The 21,935-nt window shown below is 59.1% G+C and overlaps 1 protein-coding gene across 1 annotated transcript; it reads left to right on the forward strand.

Moving 5' to 3' along the window:
* Positions 1 to 270: 270 nt before the first annotated feature.
* EHD2 (EH domain containing 2) lies at positions 271 to 21,379 on the forward strand. Its single transcript, XM_054710798.1, has 6 exons — positions 271 to 361; positions 2,776 to 3,256; positions 3,766 to 3,863; positions 7,345 to 7,757; positions 15,792 to 15,956; positions 19,601 to 21,379. The coding sequence occupies exons 2-6, from the start codon at positions 2,853 to 2,855 to the stop codon at positions 20,150 to 20,152; spliced, it is 1,632 nt and encodes a 543-aa protein (XP_054566773.1). The 5' UTR covers positions 271 to 361; positions 2,776 to 2,852; the 3' UTR covers positions 20,153 to 21,379.
* Positions 21,380 to 21,935: the final 556 nt, after the last annotated feature.

Below are 21,935 nucleotides of genomic sequence, written 5' to 3' on the forward strand. Positions count from 1 at the left end.
GAAATCAGTAAAAATACATGTTTCTAAAAGTTGGGCTGAGACCAGGGAGTGGCCCAGAGCCGGGGGTGGAGGTAGAGTTTGAACCCGAATTTGAACCGGGAATGAAAAAACACCCCAGCTCCTACCCACCTCGCGAAGGCGCTCTCCCGCTCCCCACCAGGGGGCGCCAGAGGCCGGGCGCCGGGTTTGGGGAGGGGGGGCGCCTCGTCCCGCCCCCCCCCGCCCCTCCCTTCCCTCCTCCGGGCTGCAGGCCCCACCCGGCTCAGACGGCTCCGGACGGGACCGCGAGCACAGGCCGCTCCGCGGGCGCCTCCGATCCCCGCGGGACCCCCGCCCAGCCCAGCCGCCTGCGCGCCCCTCGGTGAGTGGCCCCCGACCGCGGCGGTCACCTCCCAGCCCCCGCGACACCCAGCCCCGAGCCCGCCCTGGCTCCCGCGGAGCCCCCGCTCCCCCAAGACCCTCAGTCCCCGCCCGCAGAGTGCACGGTCTCCCGCGGCCCCAGGCCCCCCTGAAACCGGCCCCCTCCACGCCCCAGCCCCTCCAGTCTGTAACACTGCCCCCCACTCTTGCGTCCCTCCCAGTCTTGCCCAGTCCCCCCACGGCTCCCCGTCTCCACCAGTCGCTCTCAGTTCCCCTTCCCGTCCTCTCAGCAGGGGGAGATCCCGGCTCTGGGTCTCCCTCCGCCGCCCTCATCCTTCTTGGTCCTACCTGGTCCTCCTCCCACCTCACCAACTCCATCGCCCTTCCAGCCACGTCCCCCGGGCCCCACCCTCCCTAGGACACCACCCCAGCCCCCTCCCTCGGCCCACAGCCCGGTCCCAGCTCCTGCCTCTTCTTTACCTCTCCTCCCTGACTCCTCCTTTAAAAAAAATTGTTATGACTTTATGGGTTTTTAAACATATTTGATTTGCGATTATTTTTAAAAAGTGTGTTGCTTCTCAGAGAAAAGAAGGGAGAGGGAGGAAGAGAGAGAAACATGGATGAGAGAGAAACATCGATTGGTTGCCTCCTGCACACCCCCCACTGGGGATCAAGCTTGACCGGGATTCGAATTGGCAACCTCACGGTGCCTGGGATGGGATGATGCTCAGTCAACGGAGCCACGCCGGCCCCGGGCTGATTTGCAATTATTTTTTTGATGCTCAAACTGTCCAATCTTTAGCCAGTGGGAGTCCCTTCAGGCCGGGGCCTGTGTCCCCGGGACATGCCCCGTCCGTCTCTGAGCACCTCCCCACCATCTGATCTAGGCTCGCTTCTTGCCCTGCTCCGGCCCCAGGATCAGCCGTGTCCCTAAGGAGCCCTGGCTTCTTCCGGTGGGAAATGATATTTAGAGGCTCCAATATGACGAAAAGCTGGCTGTGTGAAAACATCAGTAAAATTATAAGCATCTACTCAGACTGACCAAGGAGCGGGGAGGAAGCAAAAACACAAATGACTGAGATCGGGAAGGAAAGAAGGGGCATCACTACAGATCCTACAGAGAGTGAGGGGCTGGAGGGGCATTTAGAGAACACAGTCTGGGGGCGGGGGTGCTCGTTGCTGCTGGGTTGGTAATTATTTCTCTTCCTAATGTTTTAGGCTGAGAGTGCAGGCTCTGAGGTCAGGTTGAGAGTGCAGGCTCTGAGGTCAGGTTGAGAGTGCAGGCTCTGAGGTCAGGTTGCCTGGAGCCCCAGCCTGAGCACTTTCTAGCTTATTCGGCAAGTTACTGCTACCCTTCTAAGCCTCCATTTCCTGGTCAGAAAAGTGAGGATAATAACAGCCCTACCTGACCAAGGTGTTGGGAAGATGAGAGCAGAGCAGCGTCTGGCATGCAGTGATCATACATGTTGAGTTATTCTTCTGAACGCCCAAGGCCCCTCACGACCTGGGCACACCTGGGCAATGGCTCAGCTTTACCTCTCACCCCTCCTCCTCGGGCCCCTGTGTCCAGCCAGCCACCCGGTTCATGCCTGTCACAGCTTCAGGCCTCTTCACACACCATCCTCTCTGCCTAGACGCCCTTGTCAGGCCCACTCTGCAGGGAGCAGCTCAACAATCAACCCAGCCCTGACCGGTTTGGCTCAGTGGATAGAGCGTCGGCCTGCGGACTCAAGGGTCCCAGGTTCGATTCTGGTCAAGGGCATGTACCTTGGTTGCGGGCACATCCCCAGTGGGGAGTATGCAGGAGGCCGCTGATCGATGTTTCTCTCTCATCGATGTTTCTGGCTCTTTATCCCTCTCCCTTCCTCTCTGTAAAAAATCAATAAAATATATTTAAAAAAATATCAGCCCAGCCAGAGCTGGCGGGTCTGTGGCCGGTTTGTCACGTCCCCTTCTGGGGCCCACACGTCCACTGCGTGGCATTTCCCCGGCATCACTCCTCACGGGAGCTCTGAGGAGGTGGGGAGGGGAAGAGTGGTCTCTGGCCGGTTTCTGGGCCCATCATTCCTGACACCTGGAGGGATTTCAGTGTCGATGTGTGAGGTGATGGGAGGGGAGAAGGGAGAAGAAAAGGGCGAAGGAATATATTTCTTCTGGGCGGCCTCTGCACCCTTCCCTTGTCCCTTCCTCAGTCTCCCACCCCAGCCCCCCTTCTCCGTCATCCCGCCGTTAGGATGGGACAATCACCTTCCTTCTCCTCCAGCCATCACCTCCGGCCATGCACCATCCACGATCGCTGCTCCTCCCTCTGCCCATGCCACCCTCCTCCTCTTCCCGGTCCGCCTCTCAGCTCCCTTCCTTCCCCTCCTCCTCCACCAGGCAGCCCTCCATCCACCCCCTCTCCTTCTCCCGCAGGCAGCTCTCCCCCTGCGCGCGTCTCCCTCAGCCGGCGAGCCCAGTGGGTAGCGCCCAGTGGGGACTGTGCAGCCGCCATGTTCAGCTGGTTGAAGCGCGGCGGGGCGCGGGGGCAGCGGCCCGAGGCCATCTGCACGGTGACCTCGGCGCTCAAGGAGCTGTACCGCACCAAGCTGCTGCCGCTCGAGGAGCACTACCGCTTCGGCGACTTCCACTCGCCCGCCCTGGAGGACGCCGACTTCGACAGCAAGCCCATGGTGCTGGTGGCCGGCCAGTACAGCACCGGCAAGACCAGCTTCATCCAGTACCTGCTGGAGCAGGAGGTGCCCGGCTCCCGCGTGGGGCCCGAGCCCACCACCGACTGCTTCGTGGCCGTCATGCACGGCGAGACCGAGGGCACCGTGCCGGGCAACGCCCTCATCGTGGACCCCGAGAAGCCCTTCCGCAAACTCAACCCCTTCGGAAACACCTTCCTCAACAGGTGTGCGCCCGAGGGGGCACCTCCCCCGGCCCCGGGCCCGGCCCCCCCCCCCCTTTCTGTCCCTTCCCCGCCTGTGTTTCTCCCCTTTTCAGCCCCCAATGCCTTGCTCGCGTCCTGGACCTTCCCAGTCCGGTCTCTGCTCTTCACCGGGGGAGCCAGCCGGCCCTGCTGGGCTGCCTTGGGCAAGGGACTTGACCTCTCTGTGCCTCCCCGACCCTCATCGGGCAAATGGGGACGACCGCGGGCCCCCCACCACAGGATTGTTTGGGGACTGAATGAATCACAGTCATGAAAGTGCTGAGAACAGCCCCCGGCACGAAGTACGTGCTCAGTAAACATCAGCTCTGACTTATTTAGAGTTTTTATTCTCTGTCCCATCTTCCTTTTCGCTTTTAAGTCGTCCCTTCCCTGAACCTGATTTAAGCTCGGTGCAACCCTGGCTTCCCCTCTTGTGTATCCTCTCCTCCTGTCACTCCCTGCACTGACCCCTGCCCTTCCTTCCACCCCAGGTTCATGTGCGCCCACCTCCCCAACCAGGTCCTGGAGAGCATTAGTATCATCGACACCCCAGGCATCCTGTCGGGTGCCAAACAGAGAGTGAGCCGCGGTGAGTGAGGCTGGACCCCGGGTCTGAGGGAGGAGGGGCTGGGGGCCTGGACTCCTGGGTCTGAGGGAGGAGGGGCTGGGGGCCTGGACTCCTGGGTCTGAGGGAGGAGGGGCTGGGGGCCTGGACTCCTGGGTCTGAGGGAGGAGGGGCTGGGGGCCTGGACCCCTGGGTCTGAGGGAGGAGGGGCTGGGGGCTTGGACCCCTGGGTCTGAGGGAGGAGGGCTGGGGGCGTGGATTCCTGGGTCTGAGGGAGGAGGGGACTGGGGGCCTGGACTCCTGGGTCTGAGGGAGAAGGAGGGGCTGGGGGCCTGGACTCCTGGGTCTGAGGGAGGAGGGGCTGGGGGCCTGAACCCCTGGGTCTGAGGGAGGAGGGGCTGGGAGTCTGGACCCCTGGGTGTGAGGGAGGAGGGGCTGGGGGCCTGGACCCCTGGGTCTGAGGGAGGAGGGGCTGGGGGGCCTGGACCCCTGGGTCTGAGGGAGGAGGGCGCTGACTTCGGGGACTCCCGGGTCCGAGGGAGGAGGGCCGGGTCCCTGCTAGGACTTGCCCTGTGCCAGCTGCCCGGAATGGAAGGGAGCTGGTGGAGAGAGGCTGTGAGTCTCCCGCGTTGGCACACGTTGCCGGTGGGGGAGGTGGTGGGTGAACACGTGTGAACAGGCCGCAGCTGCACGTCTGGGCCCGAAGGACTGAGAGGGAGAGATCAAGAGAGAGAGGCAGGGAGAGATACACAACGCCAGAGACAGAGAGGGGTTCAGAGAGCGAGGCAGGGAGGCAGGCCGAGGCCCAGAGGGGAGGCCGAGCCGGCCGGGAGGCCGTGGGCGCTGGAGCTCCGGGCCGGCCTGGGCCGCCGATGGGGCTGGGAAGGGGCTGGGAGGGAGCCTGGGCCGGGGCCAAGGGTGGCCTGGAATTTATAAACAGCTGTGCAGGGGGAGCGGCGGGGGGCGAATTCCAGCGGGGCCTCCAGAGCCCGCCCCACCGCTGCCCGGAGCGGTCCGCATCTGCGCCCCGCACCCCCGCCCAGCGTTCCTGTCCCCCGCCCCGAGCCCCGGAGGCCAGGAATTGGGGCAAAGGAGGCTGCAGTGTGGGCCAGAGGGGACCGGGAGGCTGGGCGTGGGGCGGGGCGAGGGCGCGGAGGGTTACGGCGTCCCTGGCGGCGGCCCAGCGGGCGTGCGTCCCCGGGGAGAAGGCAGGGGCAGCTGCGGGAGCCATCGGGAGGGCGCGCCGCCAGTCCCGGGGGGAGGCAGGGGGCGGGGTCCCTGGGAGAATGGAACCTAGCAGGTCTGCAACCAGAGCAGGGGGGTCAGGGGGGCCCAAAGGCCTTGTGTGTGTGGGGAGCAGGGCAGGGGAGAGAGCAGGGTCTCCTTCCCTGGCAGCGGGTAGAGTGCGCGCGCCCCTGGGAGTCTGTGCCTGGGCCTGGCGGACACTGCCCCTCGGAGAACCGTAGGGGCTGTGGGGACTGTGTGTGATGGCTCTCCGTGCACAGTGTGAGCTTGGGTGTGCAAGTGAGAGTGCGTGAGGGCTGCGCCTCTGTGGGACTGTGTGTTTGTGTCCGGGCGGGCGCCTTTGCGTCTGGGAGGTTGCGTGGCTGTGTGTGCATCGCGGGCGTGACTGTGTGACCTCGGATAGCTGTGTAGGTCCCAGGTTGTGGGCAAGAGTGTGTCTGGGCGTCGGCAACTTGTAGCGTGTGGCCGGTGTGTGCTGGGTGGGCGCCTGCGTGTGAGCACACGCGTGTGAGCATTGGCGGAGTGCGTGGCTGCCCGTGTGTGTAGTATCTGTGAATGTGTGTGTGTGCGATTGTAGCGTAATGGAGCGCTCTGGCCGGGTTCAAATCTGGACTCTGCTGTTTTTAAGAACTTGGGCAAGCTACTTAACCTCCCCGTGCCTCAGTTTCCTCATCTGTAAAATGGGAATAATAATAGTATCAGCCTCATAGGTGCACTGAGGGTTAAAATTAAATTTCAGACCGTGCAGAGTGCTGGCCGGCGTGGCTCAGTTGGTTGAGCGCGTGCAGGTTGGATTCCCTGGTCAGGGCACATACCCGGGTTTCGGGTTTGATCCCCAGTTGGGGTGCATGCCGGAGGCAACTGATCAATGTTTCTCTCTCACATCAGTGTTTCTGTCTCCCTCCCTCTTCCCTTCCTCTCTCTCTACAATCAATAAAAATATGTTTTTTAAAAACACTGTGCAGAGCACTGAAAGCAGTGTGTGGCACACAGTAGGTGCCAATGTGACTGTTTTTCCTGGGTGAGTGCGCAGGCGCCCGGCCTGTCTCTGCCACGTCTCCCGTTCCCACGCTGACTCAATCTCCCTCCCGCCTTCCCTCCTGCATGAGACACACTTTCCAAATCCGGGCTGTGTGTGTGTTTGTGTAGAAACGGGAGGGAGGGGGCCCCAGCTGCCGTCCCTCTGGTGACCCGGCCCTTCCTCCCCCCAAACAATGTCCCCCACCCGTCCCTCAGGCCCCAGCTGCCAGAGGAGCCGGCTTCCTCCTCGGGAGGCTGGGCGTGGAGGCCCGGGGAGACTCCCGCTCTGCGGCCTCCTCTCCGGTGTGTTTGAGGAAATCCCGTCAGCTCTCTGTGCCTCCATGTTCTCCTCTGGAAAGAGGGGGGCATAAACGTGTGGGTCTTCCTGGGGTGTTTGGAGGTTCAGTGAGTTGTGGAGCGGGGCATGAAGTGGCCTCAGGGAATCGGCTGTGGCTCCCTGTTCTGCCAGTCAATGCCCCGCCCCCCAGGGGGCCACTCCGCAGCCCCTCCTCTGAGGAGCCCTCCCGGACTCCCCGGGCAGGCTCAGGCATCCCCTCGGGGCTCCCCCACCCCGGCCTGACCACGGTGGGGACAGGTCTGTGTCCCAGTGGACCGTGAGCCCGGTAAGGGCGGGACTGGGCCGCACAGAGCAGGCGTGAATGACTCATCCCATGCACTCAGCGCTGTTGGGGGGTTTGTTTGTTGTTGTTTTTTTTTTTATTGATTTCTGAGAGGAAGGGAGAGGGAGAGAGAGAGATAGAAACATCAGTGAGGAGAGAGAGTCACTGATCGGCTGCCTCCTGCACGCCCCCCACTGGGGATGGAGCCCACAACCCAGGTATGTGCCCTTGACCGGAATCGAACCCGGGATCCTTCAGTCCACAGGCGGATGCTCTATCCACGGAGCCAAACCAGCTAGGCCAACACTGCAGTATTTTAACAACCTGTACACCCGAACCAAGGCATACCACTAGCATCTGCTGAATGAATGAATGAGGCATGAATGAATGAATGAATGAAAGAAAAAGCGAAGGGCTGATTGCCCCTGTAGCCAGATGGCTTGAGGGACTGGGGCCAGAGTGATGGGGGCTGCGCGAAGCAGGGGCAGTGGGGTTCCCTGAGGTCCTTGGCTATTTCACATGGACAGCGGTTCTGATAGTCAACCCAAAGGGATGGACGCCTCCGATGGCTGGAGGGAGGGTGGGGGGGGCTGACCTTTGCCCCCCGCCCCGCCCCCCAGGCTATGACTTCCCGGCGGTGCTGCGCTGGTTCGCCGAGCGCGTGGACCTCATCATCCTGCTGTTCGACGCGCACAAGCTGGAGATCTCCGACGAGTTCTCCGAGGCCATCGGCGCGCTGCGCGGCCACGAGGACAAGATCCGCGTGGTGCTCAACAAGGCCGACATGGTGGAGACGCAGCAGCTGATGCGCGTGTACGGGGCGCTCATGTGGGCGCTGGGCAAGGTGGTGGGCACGCCCGAGGTGCTGCGCGTCTACATCGGCTCCTTCTGGTCCCAGCCGCTCCTCGTGCCCGACAACCGGCGCCTCTTCGAGCTGGAGGAGCAGGACCTGTTCCGCGACATCCAGGGCCTGCCGCGCCACGCCGCGCTGCGCAAGCTCAACGACATGGTGAAGAGGGCCCGGCTGGTGCGGGTGAGCAGGCCTGGGGCGCGGGGCGCGGGGCAGGGGGCGGCGGGCAGGGGCGTCTCCAGCCTTTCCTCTGACCCTCCTCTTGGCTGCTAGTCGCGGACTGATCAGCTCCGAGCAGTGAGCTGTCCGGTCTAAGAGCGTTCCCCAGGCGGGGCCTTCTGGCGCACAGGGGACTGGCGGGAGCTGGCGGGAGCTGGCGGGAGCTGGCGGGAGCAGGATTGCGTGGAGAACTGTTCCTCTACCATTGCGCTCCTGTCTCTGTCTCTTTCCATGTCTCCCTGTCTCTTCTCTGCCCTGTTAGCCCTTCATTTATCACCTGCAGCCAGTCAGATGGTACCGTGTCCCGCCCAGGACTCCTGTCTCAGCAAAAACCAAGCCCTCCCTCTGGTCCACAGCGATCCCTTCCACCCGCCACCTGCTTTTCCTCTGTCATCGTCCACTCCCTTCCGTTATTCATTGCATGTCGCACTGGCCTCCTCAGCCCTACCTCAGGGCCTTTGCACATGCTGTTTCCTCTTCCTTCCCATCATTCATTGCATGTCGCACTGGCCTCCTCAGCCCTACCTCAGGGCCTTTGCACATGCTGTTTCCTCTTCCTTCCCATCATTCATTGCTTGTCGCACTGGTCTCCTCAGCCCTACCTCAGGGCCTTTGCACATGCTGTTTCCTCTTCCTTCCCATCATTCATTGCATGTCACACTGGCCTCCTAAGTCCTACCTCTGGGCCTTTGCACTTGCTGTGTCCTCTTCCTGGAGACCTCCCCCTACTCACTCCTCTCCCACCTGGTACACCTGGCTCACTTGTCACCTACCTCCATCTCGTCTTTACTCAAGCGTCACCTCTCAAGGAGGCTTCCCTGCCTGCCCTCCTTTTTTATGAAAATAACGCCCACTCCCCCCTGCTTTATTCCTCTTGCAGTTTTCTTCATAGGGTCATGCTACCTGGTCCTAAGTTACCCATTCAGTGGGTTTTGGTGTTTACTGCTGTCTCCGCTGCTCACATTTAAGCGCCACAGAAGCAGGGATCTTTCTCCAAACTGATTCCCTGCTGCACCCCCAGCGCCTGGAACAGAACTGGTGCTCAGTAAACAGTTACACTGAGTGGCCAGATTATTATGATCTCTGAACTCATAATAATCTGGCCACTCAGTGCATATAGATATAGATTTAGATATAGATATAGATATAGATATAGATATAGATATAGATATAGATATAGATATATATTAGAGGCCCAGTGCATGAATTCGTGCACGGGTGGGGTCCAGCCAGCCTGGCCAGGGGGAGGGGACATGGGCGGTTGGCCGGCCTGCCTGCTGGTCGAACTCCTGGTCGAGGGGACAATTTGCACATTAGCCTTTTATTATATAGGATATACACCGAGTGGCCAGATTATTATGTGTTCAGAGATCATAATAATCTGGCCACTCAGGGTATTGAACGAATGACGCTGAACAAACGCATTTAACAAAATCTCTTCTGTGCCTGGCCCTGTGCCGGGTGGTGCAGGGCAGTCCCATTCCCAGACCGTGAAGACCCAGCATGGTCAGGGCTGGGACTGGGGAGCCCGGGGGAACCCTGGAAGGCTTCTTGGAGGAGGGGGCACCTGGGCTGGAGATGAGAACATGGCAAGCTCGGGGATGAGGGAAAATGTCCGTTGAACCTGGTGCAGGCGGTACTGACTCTGAGGCTGGCAGGCGTGGGAGTCAGAGCGCCCAGGGCTTGGCCAGGAATGTGTGCTTTGTCCCAAGACCCTGGGGAGACACGGAGGGTGCAGTGTAAGGGAGGGACAGGGTCAGACTAGCTGCCTTCGGCAGGGTGGATTCCGGGCGGGCGGTGAGACCCGGGCTCAGACCAGGGAGGGGGCTGGGTGCCGAGGAGCTGGGAGGAGCCTGGATCAGGACGGGGCTATGGGGGGGGGGAGTGGAGCACTGGTTTCAGGGCGATTTTGGAGGCCAAATGGAACATTCGTGGGGGCGGCTGCCAGGATGGAGGTGGGGCAGGAAGCTGGGCAAGCCGGGAGGCCCAGGAGGTGAAGGAGCCAGAGGTTTAAGGAGCAGCTCGGAGGGGGTGAGTCAGAACCCCCGCCCCCACCCCAGGAATCCTCCTTGGGAGGGAGGGCGCGGTGTGGACTGGAGCCTCAGGACCCACCTTTCTTCCCTGCTCTGCCCAGGCTCTGGACTGGACTCTCCGTCTCTATCTATATCCTTATTTCTACCTCTTCCTCAGCCTCTCTCTAGGTCTTTCTCTTCCTCTCTCCTCCCCTCACTCTTTCTCCCTTTCTCTCCCTGCGTCTCTCATTCATTCTCTTCCCCGCTTTCCTCCTCTCTTTTTATTTATTTACGCTTTTTATTGATTTCAGAGAGGAAGGGAGAGGGAGAGGGAGATAGAAGCATCAATGATGAGAGAGAATAATCGATTGGCTGCCTCCTGCACACCCCACAGTGGGGATCGAGCCGGCAACCTGGGCATGTGCCCCTGACCGGAATCGAACCCTGACCTCCTGGTTCATAGATCTACACTCAACCACTGAGCCACGCTGGCTGGGCTCCCCCTCTCTTTCTTATTATCTCTCCCTCCTTCGGTCTCTCTCCTCTTCCTCCCTCATCCTATCTATCTATTTATCTATCTATCATCTATCATCTATCATCACCATCTATCTATCATCTATCTATCTATTTATCCATCTATCTATCATCTATCTATCTATCATCTATCTATCTATCTATCTATCTATCTATCTATCTATCTATCTATCTCATCTACCATCATCTGCTCCCTCCTTCTCTGTCTTCCTCCCAGTCTCACTCTCCCTGGGGCTCGCCCTCGCCCCTCATGGCTCCCAGCCCCCAGGCCCCTTCAGGGAGGCAGAGCGGCAGGAGCTGGAGCCCAGGCCGCGGGACCGAGGGACAGGGTCGGGCCGGACACCTGGAGCCCCGCCGGACAGGAGGCGGCTCCGGAAACCGGGACAAACCCCGGAGTCCGGGACCCGCGCCCCGGCCCGCCCCGCCCTCCCACCTTATCTCTTCCTGGCACCTTCCCCCGCTTCCTCTCTGGAAAAGCCATCAGCGTCCCACCACCTCCCGGCTGCTGGGTCCCCCAGGAGCCGCCCCTGGGCCCCGCCCCCTCACCCCATTGGCCCCGCGCCACAGGCCACGCCCACACCGAGCCACACCCCTGCCCTGATTGGCCCCTCTCACCTGCGGACACCGCCTTCCCCTCCCTGCTGCGGACCCATCCATCCGTGGCTCCCCAGTGCGGGTCCAGGCCCAGGGTCCCTGTGACCAGGCCCCGCCCCTGCCCCATGTCACCTGCTCACGCCCCGCGTGTGAGTCTGCGCAGTCAGTCCCGTCATCAAACATGCTGTCGCCCACCGGGTAGCTCCGTCAGCGAGAGCTTCCTCCTGGCACACCGAGGGTGCGGGTGCCATCTCCCGTCAGGACACAGACAAGCATCAGCCAATGAATGCATGAATCCATCTCTCTCTAAACAGCAAACCCGATCTCTCTCTCTGCCTTCCTCTCTCTCTCAAATCAATCAAGTCAAATCAAATGCTTTCGTCCTAGCCAGTGTAGCTCAGTGGATAGAGCATTGGCCTGTGGACCGAAGGGTCCCGGGTTCGATTCCGGTCAAGGGGACATACCTCGGTTGCAGGCTCCTCCCCGGCTAGGGCCCTGGTGGGGTGCGTGCAGGAGGCAACCGATCAATGTGTTTCTCTCACATCGATGTTTCTCTGTCTTTCCCTCTCTCTAAAAATCGATGGGAAAATATCCTCGGGTGCGGATTTAAAAAAAAAGTTCTCCCCCAAGGGCACAAAGCCCTTCTGGACTCTTTTTGGCAGCCCCCCCTCCGCTTCAGGGTAGGGTGCGGATGAGTCCTCGGCTCTGCCCTTCCGCCGAGGGGGGAGCTGCGCTGTGACACTGAGGCCAAGGTCTTGGGAGGGTCTGAGTCTGGAGAGGCCCGGAACCTTCAGACTGCGCTGCTCTGAGCCGCCCAGGGACACGCACTTAACGAACAGGTGCTGCCCGTTACTGAACTGCCCTGCGCTGGTCTCGGCCCCGGAGACACAGCTGGGGGCAAGCCAGATTAGATTAGATTAGAATTACTCTTTAAAAAAATATATTTTATTGATTTTTTTACAGAGAGGAAGGGAGAGGGATAGAGTTAGAAACATCGATCAGCTGCCTCCTGCACACTCCCTACTAGGGATGTGCCTGCAACCAAGGTACATGCCCTTGACCGGAATTGAACCTGGGACCCTTGAGTCCGCAGGCTGATGCTCTATCCACAGAGCCAAACCAGCCAGGAAGTGGATATGAAATGAATCTGTAATATCATATGTGATAAGGATTTTGAAGAAAAATGAGGCAGAGGGAAGAGAGACGGGTGAGGGACTGTTTAAGGGGCGTTAGGGAAGGGCTCCCGGAGGAGGTGATATTTGAGCAGGGGCCTGAAGGAGGGGAAGGGGAGCTGAGTGGAGATCTGGGGGGGACCATACCAGGCAGAGGGAACAGCCAGCGCAAAGGCCCTGAGCAAGGAACCTGCTTGAACAGGAGCCCAGGGTGGCCGGAGGACACGGGGGGCGGGGGGTGGGGGGGGGGAGGGTGCAGAACCAGCCAGACTCACCAGAATTGTTAGCATTCTAAACGTATGATTCATTTAATAAGTGTTTTTAAGCCAACAGTTGAGACCAGCTCATGGTAAAGCATTCACATTTGTCAAACACTCCCTCCCACCCCTGCCCCCAGCTCTCGGGGCTCCGCCCGCCCCAGGATTGGTTTCTGCGCCTTTTCCTAGATGCATTGTTTTCATGTGAGCACATACATGTCATTCTTTAGCTTCCTATTTAAAATAGGATGCAGTGTGCTCACTATTCTGCCCTCCCTGTTTGCTTTTTGATAACGTACGAGCCTGCGGCTCAGAGGTCCCCCCGCGCATTGGCTGGGGCTCCAAACATTTCTCGAGTGTTTGTGTGCACGCTGTGCCAGCGCGGAGGACAGAGGCCCGGGCCAGGCCCCGGCCCGCCCGGGGCTCCCAGTCTGATGGGAAGGGACAGAACAAACAAACCAACCGAGCAGTAACGGAATAACGAATCGTGATAAGTGTGAACAAAACGATAAAGGCGGAGACAGAAAATAACTGGATGGCGGCGGGGGGGGGGGGGCACCTACTCCCAGAGGATGGCCTGTGTGAGGGGTGACACCAAAGGAAGCTGCGGGAGCCCAGGCTGAGTTCCAGGCAGAGAGTGGCATGTGCAAAGGCCCTGGGGTGGGGGACAAGCGGCATCTGGTAAAGCCAGGAAGGCAGGCGAGGAAGCTGGAGCAGCGACCAGGGGGAGATACTGTTGGGTGAGGCGGCAGGAGCCGAGTCAGGGAGAGCAGTGCTTCTGGAGCCTTCCATCCTCAGGACCCCGTCACACTCTTAGAAATGACTGAGCACCCCAGAGAAGTTGTCTCACATGGACTGTGTCTGTGCTGACCGTGTTAGAATTCAGAACGGAGACAATAATGTTTATCACGTGATAGTAACGAACCAGTAACGAATGGTTCCAGAATTATTAAGTAGTCATTTATTAGAAATGTTACCAGTAGGTTATTGATCATGTTTAATTTATATTAATAAATATCAATAATTAATATTATATGATCATTTAAAGTAACAACACACATCAGTCAACCTAAGTAACATGTTTCATGAAAATTAACTATTTTCAAAACAAAAAAAGTCAGGGAGGACAGGGTGCCTGTACTACATTTAAAAAAATATTTTTATTGATTTCAGTGAGGAAAGGGAGAGGGAAGGAGAGAGAGAGAGAGAGAGAATCATTGATCAGCTGCCTCCTGCACGCCCCCCACTGGGGACCAAGCCCACAACTGTGCCCTTGCCTGGAATCGAACCGGGGACCCTTCCGTCCACAGGACTAATGCTCTATCCACTGAGCCAAACCGGCCAGGGCACCTGTCCTACATTTTTGCAAATCTCTTTGCTGTCTGGCTTCCCCTATCTTGTAGCCTTAAAAAAAAAAAAAAAAAAACCTCCACCATCCACTCGGGAGGAAATGAAAAGTAAAAAAAAAAAAAAAAGCGTCTTATTATTATTATTCAAATACAGTCTCGCCTCGGCTCCGCTCTCCGAGGCCTCCCCTCTGAACAGCTTGCTTCTCACCCCAGCGCCCCTTTCGTGCCGGCACCTGTGTGATCAGCCACGTCTCCCAGGCGACAAACCAGCGAGAGAACGCGCGACCACCAGCCAGGACACTGTATTGTGAATATTTTCCTGGGGCTTTTTGGCTCTTGTTGATGCTTATTACTAGATTTTCCCTTCTTACTGTACATTTCCTTTCCTTTCCATTCAATGCTCATTTACATTCCGTGTCCTTTTCGTTTTCGAAGTGCTAACTTATCAATTAACCAGGACGTTAGACATGTACTGTGGATAAGAAAGGTTAAGACAGGGACTCATTTGGGGTCTGGAACCAATTCCGTGTACATTCTTTCTAACGGGAAGAGCGACTCGGCTTTCAGACCGCCTTCTGGGACGAATTAACTGTGAGTGCCGAGGTTCCACTGCGCTTCTGATTGGCTGAACCCCTAAAGGGTCTCGAGACCCCCTGGGGTTCCCCGGACCACACTTTGAGAATTGCTGCTGTAGGGCCCTTTAAGAATTTTGAACTTGGATGGAAAGCAAAGAGAGCCTTTGGAGCAGCATCTCATGGTCTGGTGTTTGTTCCCTAAAAAAATAAACCAACAGCCAAGCCCGAGTGGCTGGTGGTTGAGCATCTACCTATGAATCGCGAGGTCCAGGTTCAATTCCCAGCCAGGGCACATGCCCAGGGTGCAGGCTCGATCCCCAGTAGGGGGCGTGCAAGAGACAACGGATCAATGATTCTCTGTCATCATTGATGTTTCTATCTCTCACTCTCTCTTCCTCTCTGAAATCAATGAAAGTATGTTAAAAACAAACAAACAAACAAACCCCAAAACTTCCCGCTGCTGCTTCATGGAGAAGGGTTTGTAGGGACAAGAGAAGCCGGGAGGCCATGGGGTGACTGGTGTGTCCCCCCAGGAGAGAGATGGTGATGGCAGGCGGCAAGGAAAGGACTCCCTGGGGTTGGAGGAGGCCGGGGAGCCGTAAGAAGATCGAAATCAGGACTGATTTCCCGACTTCTGGCCTCCGCTGGGGAGGGGTAGGTGGGGGTGCCATTTGTTCCCCAAGATGGGCGCAGCTGAGGGGGACACAGCTCTGGGGGCTGGGCCCGAATTCCACAGAGGGCGCCCTAAGACAGAGCGTCCCCAGGAATGCTGACCGGCCTCAGCCCTGGGCCGGAGGGGCCGGGAGGGGCTGGGCTGTGTGTGGGTCTGGGAGTGGACGGTGCTGAGGTGTGTCAGCCTGGGAGGGGCCCAGGTTGCCCCCCAGAGAGGGGGGCCCTTCTGCCTGTGACGGCAATGGCCGCAGCAGCTCCCGAGAACAGTGTGAAATGCAAAGATCTCAGGCCCCCCCCTGCACCTGGTGTATCAGCAACTCCAAGCAGGAGGCCTGGGAACCTTTAAATGAAAAGATTTTTAGAGAGAGAGGAAGGGAGAGAGGGAGAGGGGGAGGGGAGGGAAAGGGAGAGAGAGAAACATCGATTGGCTGCCCAGGGATCTAGACCGCAACCCAGGCATGCATCTTTTTTTTTTTTTTAATATATTTTATTGATTTTTCTACAGAGAGGAAGAGAGAGGGATAGAGAGCTAGAAACATCGATGAGAGAGAAACATCCATCAGCTGCCTCCTGCACACCCCGCAATGGGGCTGTGCCCGCAACCAAGGTACATGCCCTTGACCGGAATCGAACCTGGGACCCTTGAGTCTGCAGGCCGACGCTCTATCCACTGAGCCAAACCGGTCAGGGCGCCAGGCATGCGTCTTGATGGGAAATCGAACGGGCCACCTTCCGGCACAGGGGCGGACACCCATCCCACTGAGCCCCCCGGCCTGGGCACCCGCGGTGAGCGCCGGGTGGCCGAGGCGGGCTCAGGCGGCACTCCCCCGCAGGTGCACGCGTACATCATCAGCTACCTGAAGAAGGAGATGCCCTCCGTGTTCGGGAAGGACAACAAGAAGAAGCAGCTGATCCTGAAGCTTCCCGTCATCTTCGCCAAGATCCAGCTGGAGCACCACATCTCGCCCGGCGACTTCCCCGACTGCCAGAAGATGCAGGTGGGCGGCCGCCCCAGGGGGGCTGGGGGAGGGGCAGGCTTCTGTGGGCTCCGGGGTGGGGCCTGGAAAACCGGAGGACGCATGGCAGGTTCTGGAAGCACCTCCTGCACATGGTTCCCTGGGAGCATGGTTTGATGAGGTAGGAAAAGGGAGTGAAGAAAAAAATCCCCAATAATTATGGCTTCGTTAGGATAGACGTTTATTTCTCTCCTTCGTAAATAAAAGTCCTGGAGGATGATTTAGGGCTGGTTTGTGCTTCACAGAGCCAGGGACCCAAGCCCTGTCTTAGTTCCCCTCCATGCCTGGCCTCCGGGCCCAAGAACCCCTCACGGCACAAAAGGGCTGTGGAGACTCCAGCCCTTGCGTCTGCATTCCAGCCAGCAAGGAGTGGAGAGGGGAGGGGAGGGGAGAGGAGGGAAAGCTAATGGGACAGGCTCTCTCTTTATAAAATAGTGCTGTCCCATGTACGTTCTACGATGATGAAAGTGCTTTCTTTTTTTAAAAAAATATATTTTATTAATTTTTTACAGAGAGGAGGGGAGAGGGATAGAGAGTTAGAAACATCGATCAGCTGCCTCCTGCACACTCCCCACTGGGTATGTGCCTGCAACCAAGATACATGCCTTTGACCGGAATTGAACTTGGGACCCTTGAGTCTGCAGGCCGACGCTCTATCCACTGAGCCAAACCGGTCAGGGCATGAAAGTGCTTTCTGCTGCCACCTCCAAAATGGCAACCACTAGCCACATTAGAACTGACATTTTAGGTTTTATTTAATTTTAACTCATTTACCTTTAAAGAATCACATGTGGCTACTGTACTGAACAGGGCGAGTCTACTAACGTTGCGCTTGTAACTCGTGCTGACATCCAGTTGGTCAGAACTTGGTCATGGCCTTGGCCAACCGCAAGGGAAGCTGGGAAGTGGAGTCTTTCCTCCACGTGGCCAGGAACGCGCGTAACATTCAGGGATTCCGGTGCTGATCTTGGGGGACGAGTGAGCGGCTCCTCACATCCCCAGGCCTGGGGTTAACTGGTGCTGGGAAAGCCGAGGGTCCGGGTAGATGGAGAGGAGGTGGGCAGGTCAGGAGTGACCGAGACCGGGTCCAGGTTGGGGCCTTGCCCAGGCTGAGCCAGCTCTGAGGGCTGACACGGCCTGTGACCGTTGGGTCTGAGATGTCTCCAGCCCAAGGCGGAGGAATCCTGGGAGCGTGCGTTTGCCTTGGCCGCTGACCAGCTCCGTGAACGTGGGCAAGTGGCTTCGTTTCCTGAGCCTCAGTTTGTTCCGCTGGAAAATGGGCATCCTGACGGCCGTGTCTCCCTGCTGCCGCGAGCACCGGTGCTGATGCTTTCAAACCCCTCAGCTCAAGGCCTTTCAGCCTCAGCACTGCTGACATCCGGGGCCAGAGAACTGTCACAGGATAGTTAGTGGCATCCTGGTCTCTACTCACCAGTAGTAGCCACACACCCTCCCCACCCCCAGCAGTGACAATCAAAAATATCTCCAGAGCTTGCCAACTGTGAAGTGCTGGGCTAAACAGCAGCTGCTAATATTTTTACAGTGTTTTTTATTTCACTCCTCACCCGAGGATATGTTTATTGATGAGATAGAGAGAGAGAGAACATTGATGTCAGAAACATCGATCGTCTGCCTCCCATATGTGCCCCAACTGGGGATCGAACCGCAACCTTTTTAAAAAATATATATATATATATTATTTATATATATATTTCTTTATTGATTTCAGAGAGGAAGGGAGGAGAGAGATAGAAACATCAATGATAGGAGAGAATCATTGATCGACTGCCTCCTGCACACCCCCCACTGGGGATCGAGCCCAAAACCTGGGCATGTGCCCTTGGCCGGAATCGAACCTGGGACCCTTCAGTCCGCAGGCCGATGCTCTATCCACTGAGCCAAACCTGCTAGGGCATTTATTTTATTTTATTTTTTTTAAAACGCAACCTTTTTGGTGCATGGACGACACTCCAACCGAGCCACGGGCTGGGGCCACACCGTTAACGTGACGTTGACATTTTTATCCAGATGAATTAACTTAGCCTTTTTCGCCCCGCCCCCACAAAGGAGGGCAGTGCTTGTTGTCCACCTGTTTTACAAAGGTGGAAACTGAGGCCCAGAGAGGTACATCCCTTACCTGAGGACACACAGCCCCTCGGTGGCAGTGCTGGGTGGGCGCCCCGCAGCCCGGCCTTGGAGTCCTGCCCCCGCTTCATCATCACACACCCATCACTTTTTTGGGGGAAAATTTATTTTTTTTATTGATTTCAGAGGGAGAGGGAGAGTGAGATAGAAACATCAATGATGAGAGAGAATCACTGATCAGCTGCCTCCTGCACGCCCCCTCACTGGGGATCAAGCCTGCAGCCCGGGCATGTGCCCTGACCGGGAATCGAACCTCCTGGTTCATAGGTTGACACTCAAGCACTGAGCCATGCTGGCCAGGCACGCCCCGTCTCTTCATGGTCGCGATCAGTGGGTCTCTGCGCCTCGGCTTTGGGAGTTACTGTGCTGCCGTTGTCATGGGTCAGTGTTTGTCGTGACTCTGTGTCAGGGACTTGGAGCTGCCTCAGTGAGAAGCAGGGCGGCCTCAAACCCAGCCCCGCAGCTGCTCCAGCAAAAGAAGACTTCTTGGGGGTTGGGAGTCCCCAGGGTCTCTTAAAGATCCCAAAGCGAACTCCCGCACTGGCAGCGAGCCTTCCCGTGCTGTGGGTAACAGAGCTAACAGAGCGGCAGGAATTGCATTCTTCTTCTTCTTTTTTTATTTTTATTTTTTTCAAAATATATTTTATTGATTTTTTACAGAGAGGAAGAGAGAGGGATAGAGAGTTAGGAACATCGATGAGAGAGAAACACCGATCAGCTGCCTCCTGCACACCCCCCACTGGGGATGTGCCCGCAACCAAGGTACATGCCCTTGACCGGAATCGAACCCTGGGACCCTTGAGTCCGCAGGCCGACACTCTATCCACTGAGCCAAACCGGTTTCGGCCTTCTTCTTCTTTTTTTTTAAAAAAAATATATGTTTTTATTGATTTCAGAGAGGAAGAGAGGAGAGAGATAGAAACATCAATGATGAGAGAGAATCATTGATCGCCTGCCTCCTGCACACCCCCCACTGGGGATTGAGCCGCAACCCAGGCATGTGCCCTTGGCCAGAATCGAACCTGGGACCCCTTCAGTCCGCAGGCTGACGCTCTATCCACTGAGCCAAGCTGGCGAGGGCAGGAATTGCATTCTTTAACTTGCATCATGGCCGGGCAGCTGGGGTGCCAAGGGGGCGGGCAGGGCCGAGAGCCGACTCTTGAGTGCTCTGGAGCTGATGTCAAAATGTTGAAATCTTCCTCCGCCAGCTGCCAGGCGGCTGCCTGAGTCACCGGAGGTCCCCCGAGCCCCCGACTGTCCAGTGATCCCAGGGCCCGCCCCGCACGGGGGGGGGGCGGCCGCCGGGACCCTGTTCCCCGGTCCCTCCTGAGTGGTGGGCACCAGGCGGATATCCGAACGTGTCTGCACCGCTGGGCCAAGAGCTGCTGCCCGGTTGCCCCAGCGTCCCCGGGCCACCAAGGGGCTGGGGAGCCATGACACGGCGCCCCTGACGTCCGGCGCCCCTCTCCCCTCCCCCACAGGAGCTGCTGATGGCTCACGACTTCACCAAGTTCCACTCCTTGAAGCCGAAGCTGCTGGAGACTCTGGACGAGCTGCTGACGCACGACATCGCCAGGCTGATGCCGCTGCTGCGCCAGGAGGAGCTGGAGAGCACGGAGGCGGGCGTGCAGGGCGGCGCCTTCGAGGGCACCCACATGGGCCCGTTCGTGGAGCGGGGGCCCGACGAGGCCCTGGAGAACGGCGAGGAGGGCTCGGACGACGAGGCCGAGTGGGTGGTGACCAAGGACAAGTCCAAGTACGACGAGATCTTCTACAACCTGGCGCCCGCCGACGGCAAGCTGAGCGGCACCAAGGCCAAGACCTGGATGGTGGGCACCAAGCTCCCCAACTCGGTGCTGGGGCGCATCTGGAAGCTGAGCGACGTCGACCGGGATGGCATGCTGGACGACGAGGAGTTCGCCCTGGCCAGCCACCTCATCGAGGCCAAGCTCGAGGGCCACGGGCTGCCCACCAACCTGCCCCGGCGCCTCGTGCCGCCCTCCAAGCGGCGCCACAAGGGCTCCGCGGAGTGAGCCGGCGCTGCCCGCGGGTCCTCCCTCCCGCCGGCCCTGCTGTGGCTCCCCGGCTTTGGTCAGCTGCACGCACATCCCTACCCTGGCCACATGCACCCTGCCTGCCGCCTTCCCAGCCGAAAGGAGGGGGGTCTCTCTACCCCCCCCCCCACCGCCAGACAGAGGGGACCAGGGGAGGGGCAAGACTTCTCTGCTCGCCCTTCACACCTCCACCCACACGTACGTTGAGGCACATCACACCCACACTAACACACAGGCATCTGTCCAGGCATCATTCTTGCAAGTATTTATTGAGCACCTACTATGTTCTGGGTTTGGGGCTCGGTCTAGGCACTGGGGATCCCAGCAGAGAGCAGGAGAGACGCAGACACGTGCCTTCCTGGAGCTGACATTCTCAGGAGAGAGCACGACCTGTCGCTCACACACACACACACACACACACACGCGCACACACACACACACACCAGCCCTGACCAGGCCCGCCCCGCCTTCTGGGCAGGACCCCTCGCCTCGCCCCATAAAATGACTAATAGACAGGCCCCCTGCCCCCCTTCCTCTTGCCCATCCAGGCAAGGACCCCCTCCCTGCCCCCCATGTCCCCAGGCCTTAGGACCACTGGGGACTCCCAGGGGAGACACAACCTCCTACTTCCTCACAGGGACCCCTCTTAGCCCCTCCCTGAGCTCGTCACACCCTACTTTAATAAGCATGTTCAGGGGACCCAAAGCCCCCCCCCCCCCCATCTGTGGGGCATTTATGGCCTCCGCCCACCTGCCCTGGGTTGAAAACCCAGCCTGGCTCCTCTCCCCCAGGCCCCCCTTCCCGCCCCCCACGCAGCTGGTGGTCCGAACTTGAGACCCCTGGGGCCCAGCCTCGCTGCCCACCATCAGGTCATATTTAAGGGGCGCCCCTACCAAATAGAAAAGACCCCAGGGCTTAACTTTAGTCCCCTTTTCAGGGATGTCTTGGGGGGACAGGCTCTTGGTGCTACAGCCCCCCCCCCTTCCCTGTAGGGACCTCACACACCCCCTTTCCTGCCATCACCCCATATTAGTGCTTGACGCTGGTGGGGACCCCATGGAAAAGACGGGGGAGATAAAAATAGCTGGACGATGCCCCCTCCGGGGCGCTGGCTGGGATTCCCACGCTCACCACCCCCCACCCCGTGCCTGGCAGGGGCCTGGGATGGGGGCGGCCCCACAGCAATAAAGCCAAGGCTTCTCTCCACGCGGGACTCGGCTGTCTTGGGACGGGCGGTGGGGGGCTCGCCCTGCTCCCCACCCCGGGGGAGGAGGGCGGGCAGGACTGGCGAGGGGTCCCCTCCGAGCTCTCCGGGGCGAGGGTGGAGGCCGTGACTCAACGCCGCGGAGCCTGATGACTCAGTCTGGGCTGGGGGCCAGAGCGACATACTTTCCGTAGAAAAGTTACTCCGGGGCCCTCCCTCCGGGACACCCCTCCCGCCGCCGCCCGCCGCGGGGGCCTGGGAACCGGGCCCTGGGCGTGGGGTGCTGAGCGCGCGAGCTCGGGCACGGCCTGCCCCGCCCGCCAACACCCGGCCGCCGGGCGCGCAGCTCCGGACGCGTCCCTCCGGGGACACACGGGCTCCGGGGGGTCAGGGGGGCGGTGCTCCCTCCGGACCCGTGTGCGCGCTCACGCCCGGGGACTCGGCCCTCGCGGGGCGGTGGACACACGCCCAAGGCCACACCCACGGCGCCCGGGACGCGGCTCCCCGCGCCCCCTGGCGGCCACCCGGGAGCGGGGCGGGCTGCGGGCCGAGGCCCCC

The sequence above is a fragment of the Eptesicus fuscus genome, chromosome 21 (genome assembly GCF_027574615.1).
Source record: "Eptesicus fuscus isolate TK198812 chromosome 21, DD_ASM_mEF_20220401, whole genome shotgun sequence".
Classification (NCBI taxonomy): domain Eukaryota; kingdom Metazoa; phylum Chordata; class Mammalia; order Chiroptera; family Vespertilionidae; genus Eptesicus; species Eptesicus fuscus.